The sequence below is a fragment of the Stegastes partitus genome, unplaced genomic scaffold, assembly GCF_000690725.1.
Source record: "Stegastes partitus isolate 25-593 unplaced genomic scaffold, Stegastes_partitus-1.0.2 Scaffold1968, whole genome shotgun sequence".
Taxonomy (NCBI): Eukaryota; Metazoa; Chordata; class Actinopteri; family Pomacentridae; genus Stegastes; species Stegastes partitus.
In genome coordinates, this window is record NW_007579699.1 from 47,606 (window position 1) to 55,679 (window position 8,074).

Genomic DNA, 8,074 nt, shown 5'->3' on the forward strand with positions numbered 1-8,074 from the left:
AAGGAGAAGGTGAGGAGGAGACAGGAGTTAAAATAATAAATAAAGTGAGAAAAAGCAGTTGCTGTTGTTGTTGTTGTTGTATGTGCCGATGGCAGGTGTTAATCCTCGCTGGGTATTACCGGGTGACATCGGGGGCAATAGTGGGTCGCACATTCTTCATAATGGCCTGAATCCAGTTGCGACGGATCCCAGAGGTCATGGCTGACAGGGTGCACACTCCCTCCTTACACTGAAAACACACAGGCATTTCATTGAAGTGAGTGACAGGACGAGACGACATGTCGATCAAAATAACTTCTTGACAATGTGAACAATTTTAGCCACTTTTGATCCAAGGCTCAACGACATATATTTAGTGAATTACATGTCCTGAAGCTACGTCCTTACTGCATTGTAACTTGGACATTTTTTATTATTGCATGTTCCCTTCATTTCTATATCAATTCATTTATATGCTGAAATACTGTCTTTTTTTTTTGACAGAAAAACATCCACAGCCTCGCTTTTCAATTTTCACTCCTTTAAAAGCACTTGAAACAGGACGAGCAGATCGTGCTGTTAAACCACACGGAGCTTGAATGGAGTTTCAATGGCTGCAGAGCATGAAAGCATCACAATGACACATTGTGGAGGAGAAGAGTCTGTATTTTTAGGCTCTCGTTACACCCACAATTCTAACACCATCTAGATGAATAGAACACAAGAGGTTTGTGTGTAATTTGCAACACATTCAACGTACTCTCTGTTTAAATCTATACACCACAGATATTTTAAAGTTTATGTTAAACATTTGTAAGATGTGTTGTTCTCTACAGCCTCCGGGTGTGTTGTTTTGTTACAAATCTGAGTGGCTTGATTTTGGTTTATAAGGTGTGAAACTGGCAGCAGATGAACAGAAAATGGGACAGACTCATGTAAAAATCTGCCATTAGACATACAGACCACCATGCAGTCAGTCTAAATAAGTACTTCTGGTTTAACTCTTCATCTATTACATAAACCACACTTGTTAAAAATCATCTATGTGCTACTTTGAAATCTTTTTTGCAGACTTTATTGTAACTGCAGTATAAAGTCCTGCACCTCTATGGAAACAGCACAACCAGGGTTAGAAGTAGAGACAACTCAAAAATACCTTTGGTGCACTGTAACAAAGTTATAATGACATAAATCATAAGAGAAGAAAAAAATTAAAGTGGAATTTTTTAGATTATTTATTTTTTAGAAAACAAAATAAATAAATAAAATAAATAGAACTTATTATGCATGTATTACAACATTATTGTAACATATTTCCAATTCCCCTCAGGTGTCACCACGACTGGGAAGGAATGGTGACTCTACATACTTCATACTAAATTTGTTTCCATTCTTGTCTCCTTTCTGCTCTGTGTAAACACAACCTGCAGTTCAGCCGAATAGTCCCTGAGTCGTACTTATGTGATTGTTGGTCGCAGCTGAGTCGCTAATGTCTTCATGGTCGCAATAAAAAGTGCAGAAGTTTTGGGCTTTTACTGAATGTGATTGCAGGAAACACTTTATTTTTGGACAATTTTTAAATGAAACATGCAAAACAAAGGTGATTTCAATGAAAAGTTGTGATTTTAAGCTTAGCAAGTCAGTGATGAGTAGTTCAAGGACTGTAGGACAGTTGACAATCTGACCATCCTTTTTGTTTGAACAGTTTTTCACTCTGGTAAATAGCGTCATTTGGGCAGCTTTAAAAGATATTATGCCTTTCAAATTTGATTTGCAGGTGGGTTTTAGGGTTTAGAGAGTTCAAGTCTGTTGTTAAAAGCAAGTTGAGGAACATGCAACACATAGAATTACACAATCTTACATTTTGATGAGACATGCCTTCTTCAAATAATAGTAGAAATATTCTCTTAAAAAGCAAAACTCTCGACTCAGTAACTCGTGCGTTCAATAAATGTACCATAAACCTCACATACAGAGACCTCTAGTGACAGTTAAATGACCCCTACAAGTACCAGGGCTTAAGAAACCTGGCGCCTCGATCCAGGTATGAGGATTTTCAAGATGGTGTTAACGCTCCACAGCAGCACAGCTAATGACAACAGCCCCTTCCAGTCTGACGGAGAGTAGATATAAATACTGCAGTTATTAATTTCTCGACACCAAACCCGTGTTGTTCTCAGCCAAAGAGACAACGATCCCCTTGACTACTCTATTTCTGACTTCCTTCACAAAATAGCCGTGGAAGCTACTTCGAGCAATTGTAAACAAAAGAAAACGACCACGTGGCTCTCGTTCTTGTCGGATTAGTTTGGCGGGTTTGAATCTATATGTGGCAGGAACAAAAGCCCCACTAACATCCAATTGCACTGCAAGCATCTATATAAGTCTGGTAAGTATTTTGCCAGCAACGGGTGCTAAAAATGTTTAACGGGCAAAGGATTATATGAATGAAGCGCTGTCTTGTTCACAGCAATATCAGTGATTTATGCAAACTCTTTTCTTTCCCCGTCTTCTGCGAGTGTTATTGAGGAATCGCGGACAAGGACGGGGCTTTTGAAAGCACGAGGATAGCTGAACACATTGTGCAGGATGAAGGCCGCCTGGGTTGAGAGAGCCGAGCCGCTGGAGCACATTTAGAGCGCGATGATGTCAGCCCTTCACGGAGAGATGACAAGTCAAGTGACATCCTTCGTGACAGACAAAGAAGCGTTTCAGGAAGAGAAATGGCAAAACCTGATACCTAAAGTTGCAGCACATGGCAGTCGAAGGCTGTTTATAGATATGAGGCAGGAGACGGCGGAGCCAAACTGTGCAGACAATGAGGTTCGTCTTCACTCGTGACCGACGGCGCGAGACAATCGATGACACGGAGAATCAACACTCACCAGGATTTGGAAGCCGTAATTCCTCTGGACGGGGAACTCTTTGACGTCGTAGCACGTGGAAAGGTCGATCTCGCCATCCAATTCTGAAGCCTGAGGGGGAAAATAACAACAGCTCTTATTAAATTCCTTCTTAATTGCACCGTTCTGCAATTTAAATGTCAAGAAAAAATATGACACCTCTTGCACAACAAGTCCTACCTCCTCAGCTATGGAGTCCTTATAGTACCTCAAACTCTGGTCTGTCAGGACGAACCAGTGTTTCTTCCACTAAGGAACGAAGAAAAGAGAAGGCATTAATTGCATTTCATTTATCCTTTCTCTATAATGTATCCATTCAATAAGGGAGAGGAGCAGAAACTGCTGCAAATGAAAATAAATCACCGTTCCATCTTCATACAGCTTCGTCATCCATCCTTTCTTGAAGTTCAGCAGATCCGGCTGCAATTAAAACAGATCACAGTGATGCAGTATTATTATATGTGATGAAACTAGTTTATTACATTAAGAATCAATTAAAAATGGCAAAGCATTATGCACATTAATTAGTCAAATTTCATTTTGTTCAAACTTTTTGCACTAAGTCGTCCCCACATAAGAAGTCATCCTTTGGTGCATTTTCATCTCTGATGTAATCCCAATATAACGGAAGTCTTATTATTGCATTTATGTGCATTTGCTTACATTTAGGTAACCACCTCAGCTCAAGAATTAGAAGCACCGATACGTGGCTCCAGCTACGCAGACTGACTGGCGGGAGCCGGACTTTCCCTGTGAAACACAAACTGCTGCACATCGAAACCAAGCTCAGGTCTGTTTATAGACTCTAAAGTAACCGGTTGGTCCAAAAATCCTGGCCTCTGCTCCCTCTGCAATACCTTGTTTTTGTTGAGCTTCATCAGGTGAGGTGTCACCGTCTGGCAGAGAGTCATTCTGATGGCTAACTGCCTTCCCTTCTTATGTTGACAATCTGCTTCTGTCCGTCTGTCCCGGGGACGTACACAACGACTCGCGGCTGCTTCTGTGCTGGCTATTTATAATCATCAGTAGCAGTGGCGGCGCTGCTGTGTACATGGGTGGGTGTGTGTTTGAGTGGGTGGGTGGGGGTGTTGGCAGCTGCAGCTCAGAGAGCAACCGCACGCTGGGTGGGTGGGTGGGTGGGGGTGTTGGCAGCTGCAGCTCAGAGAGCAACCGCACGCTGACCGGATCGGGCCCTGAACAGAGCACAGATCAGACTGGTAGGAGTCAGACCTCAGGAAGATCCCAGTGCAACCTTACGCAACAGGAAGGCCACATTAACCTCATCTGTGGAACTTGTTTTCAACTATAGGTGGTCTTGTGTCCAGTTGAAGTGAATTAGTGTTTGTGTGACCAGTACTGCAGGGCGGCTCACGCTAATGCCTAAACAAAATAAATCTGATCATCTGTACAGCATTTAGCAGTCTGGATGATGATAAAGATTAGAGATCCTCAGTTTGTTCAGCTGGAGGCTTTCATGTCATTTTCATGCACTCTTACTTCTTTTTGCTTTTTTGTTTCTATAAACGCTTTTTTTGCACGTATGAAAAACAATTGCATCATCCTGCATTGTGCAAATATTTCTTACTTATTCATAGAGCTGCAATGATTCACTGATTATCAACCTTCTGAACCCAAAAAGCTGCCAGTGAGTTTAAAAATCTTATTTTCTAAAAAATACCTAAAACTACAGAATTTATTAGCAAATATGAAAACAAGAAGAATCCCTGGATTTTCAACTCTTCAGTGGTCCATGAAGTACTCACCTGTGAGCTATCATTTTGCTTCATCAGAGAACCAAACGTAAGCCTAAAATTATGATATTTCATATTTTTATTTATTTTTATTTTTTTTAAAGGAAGAACCTCCAGAATGATCAACAGCTTCATGCCACAAGCTGTCAGAACGCTGAACTGCTGATCCAGACATGCAAACACTTCTTTATTTAAATTGCTTTAAGTTATTGGATCCTGTAGAGACATTCTCTCGTCTTGCCTGTACTACTGTGTATGTACAGCAAAATGACAGTAAACTTGATTTGATTTGATTCATCAAAATCTCGTTATCCAACATGTCTCAAATTCTGGGACTGTTGAAGAGATTATGTTAGTTTGAGTCATTTTTTAAAAGAAAGAAAGTCAAAATTCTCTAATTTCAGCTCCTTAAACGTATTTTTTCTGGTTTCTTTACTCCTTGATGACAGTAAACTATGTATCTTTAAGTTGTGGACAAAAAAAACTCAAAACATTTGAGGATGGCATCTGGGGCTTTGGGAAAACACAGATGGACTTTTTTTTTCACTATTTTCTGACATTTTATAGATTAAACAACCAATTGATTATTAAAGAAAATAATCAACAGATTGATGGACAATGATGATGAAAATAATGGTTAATTGCAGCATTACTTATCTTATGTGATAGTCCAAACTTATCAAACATACATTTTTATATTCTTTGTCACAAAACTAACCTTTGGGGACTCTACAGAAGGAGATCAACTGTCTGGGTCACCAGTGCAGCAAATTGGGTTGAATCTCTGCAGTAGCGCCTCTGGTTTAGCTTGACGCTCTACTGAACGCAGGTGGGAGTTTTGTTGGGCGGGAAGGCGTACTGTGTTCTCTGCACTATCTTTACGAGACCTTAAAATGATTTTCTAGCCCACGGTTTATGGCCCCCTTTACACTTCAGAAGTACAGTCAGCACTCACAGTCATTGAGGACTCGGTGACTCTGCGGTCCAATGACTTGGCTCTTCTTAAGTTGGCAAAACTGGAACTGGACACATCAGGGGCTGAACGGTCCTTTGCTGAATCAAGAGACATCTCCTGTAAATATAGAACAAGTATTAGCAAATACAAGTTATTTTTTTAAAATTCAGTTTGGTAAAATTTTTGATGGATTATCTTATCTGGTTTAATTTATCCAGGATTACTTAGGGAAGCGACATACATGTTTGCTTGTCAGAAAGCGCCTCTCGCTGCGGCCTTGTCTCTGGGTTAACACTGTGTTCACTGAGGGCTCATTGGAGTTGCTCGTGTCCATACGCTCAACATGTTGACCGTCCTCGAACCGGCCGATGATTTGAGTTCGCCTTAGAGACACAAAAAGAACATTCTTTTCAATATACAGTACATATCTAACAGAGTCTAGTCAGACAATGAACATCTTTAAAAAGCACTGTTCAGCATACCAAAAAACATCTTAAAAACCATAATGATGCAGCACATCCTCCTCAGAATCAGATAGCATAAAAACCAAAGCATGACATGAAAGCAAATTTGAGATTAAATCATTTTTCATAAGGGATAGAAGCAGTTTACTTTATGCAGATTTAAGGCTTCAGACATCAGTCAAAATTATTTCCATAGCAAATATGCAATTAATATCCCCAAAGAGAGCCATCCAGAGATACACCAAAGAATCAAGAGTGATGTTACATGATTAGAGATCAACTTTAGAAGAAAAGGAAAATGACAAGGATGGTGGATTAAACGCATCGAGGGAGTAGCAGCAATGGCAACACGGTCGGCGTTACCTTAAGGCACTGCACATGTCTGAGAAAGTAGGAACCACGTGTACCCAACCATCAGCATGTATGCAAAGTATGCACAGTAAATCAAGTGTTGTAATAAAGAGTGCATGGGTGTGCTCCCAGGCAGTGCAGAGATGAAATGATAGAAAGCAGGAATCAGCGGTGACCAGCAGGGAACAGCATTGGGACAGGGGTGGAGGGGTTGGTTGAGCACTAGCTCTGAGAAGCTCTGTTCAGAAGACCCTGGAAAAGATTGAAATGACAAAAAGTAGAAAGGTAGCAAGAGCAAAAAAAAAAAAAAAAAGTAGAGACCAGTAGAAAATAACACGTGCATTTCAATCCCCCAGAATCATTAATGGCCAACCACTGGTCAGCTAGGGTAGGCAGCAGCAGCAAAAGATGCTCAGGAGACAGAGGGGCCTTAAAGACAGCAGCCACAGGGTGGTGCTAAGAAACTACATGTGGCCTGTTTTCAGCAATGCATGAGCTTCATATGATTACTTGGCATGCTTTGTTTAGATTTTAGGGTTATGCCAAGGGCTAACAACCAGTGGCTCATTAATGATTACTATTCATGTTGCTATAAGTATCACAAGCACTTAAAATATCTCTGTGGCATCTTTTCTTGCAGAGGACGACACTGCTCCTCACCTGCGCTCCTCCCCAAACAGCCGAGCCACCTCCTCCCTCCCAGGACTCCGTGTTCTGGCCCTCAGCTCCTGGCGCTTTTTCTCTGAGCGGAAGGCTTCTCTGTAGGTCAGCCTGCGAGCTCGTGGCACGTCAGACAGCGCCGCGTACTCCCTGCCAGACCGGCCAACCCTGCCTCCTCCTCCGCCGCTGATGCTACCGGAGCTCCCTCCACCACCGCCTCCGTGTCCCTCCCAGGTGGGCGTAGCTCCGCTGGGATCAGAGTCCAGCGAGCTCTGGGAGGAGCTGATGGTGGAGTAGCTCGGGGAAACAAGCGCACCTGGAGAGGGGAGAGGGTCCTGCGAGGGTTGGTGAGGGGAAGTTTGGGGTTCAGATTCAGAGTTGTACCTGGAACTGGGAGCTCCGAAAGAGGAGGATGATGTTGAAGAGGACAGGGGAAGGTGCTGGGGTGGCTGAGGGTGGTGTGCAGACTGTGGAGAAGGCTCCGACTTGGTCTTCTCCAGGGAAAAGTAGCCACTCTCCACTCGTACCTTTCGTCCAGTGCTCATCGTGCTGGCATCTGCAATGAAGACACAGATCTGAAACATTCGGTTCCAATATAACAATGAATATGTTCAAATACGTTACAATATGCATCGTATAATACTATTTGCCAAATTGGTTAGATAAGTCACTCTTTCTCCAGACAGCTAACCCTCTAAATCCCAAAACCTACTGGTGGGTTTGAAGGCATGTTATTATTATTATTGTTTTTAAATCACAGAAAATGTTCCATTTACCAGAGCCAGAAACTGGCTGGTAAACAGAGAGAGTCATCAGATATTAAACTTTCCGACAGTCCTTGAACTACTCATCTGTGACATGCCTTCAGTGGAGAAATTTAAACAAATAAACTCAGTCAGTCTGATCAAAATGACTGTATCTTGCATGCTTCATTGAAACATTCACTACAAATAAATAGCTTTGTTAACAACAAAACATTCTGCACTCCTCATGCTATTAAGAAGTCATTAG

General features: G+C 41.8%; 1 protein-coding gene across 1 annotated transcript in view; it reads right to left on the minus strand.

The window, feature by feature from the left end:
- LOC103373394 (myosin phosphatase Rho interacting protein) overlaps positions 1-8,074 on the minus strand; it is a 61,547-nt gene that overhangs the window by 16,151 nt on the left and 37,322 nt on the right. The window contains exons 7-13 of the mRNA XM_008303267.1: positions 7,064-7,619; positions 5,830-5,971; positions 5,589-5,705; positions 3,246-3,302; positions 3,063-3,131; positions 2,865-2,954; positions 120-229 (exon numbers count right to left, since the gene is read on the minus strand). Of these exons, the coding sequence (XP_008301489.1) occupies positions 120-229; positions 2,865-2,954; positions 3,063-3,131; positions 3,246-3,302; positions 5,589-5,705; positions 5,830-5,971; positions 7,064-7,619 (1,141 nt within the window). The remainder of the gene's footprint in view (positions 1-119; positions 230-2,864; positions 2,955-3,062; positions 3,132-3,245; positions 3,303-5,588; positions 5,706-5,829; positions 5,972-7,063; positions 7,620-8,074) is intronic.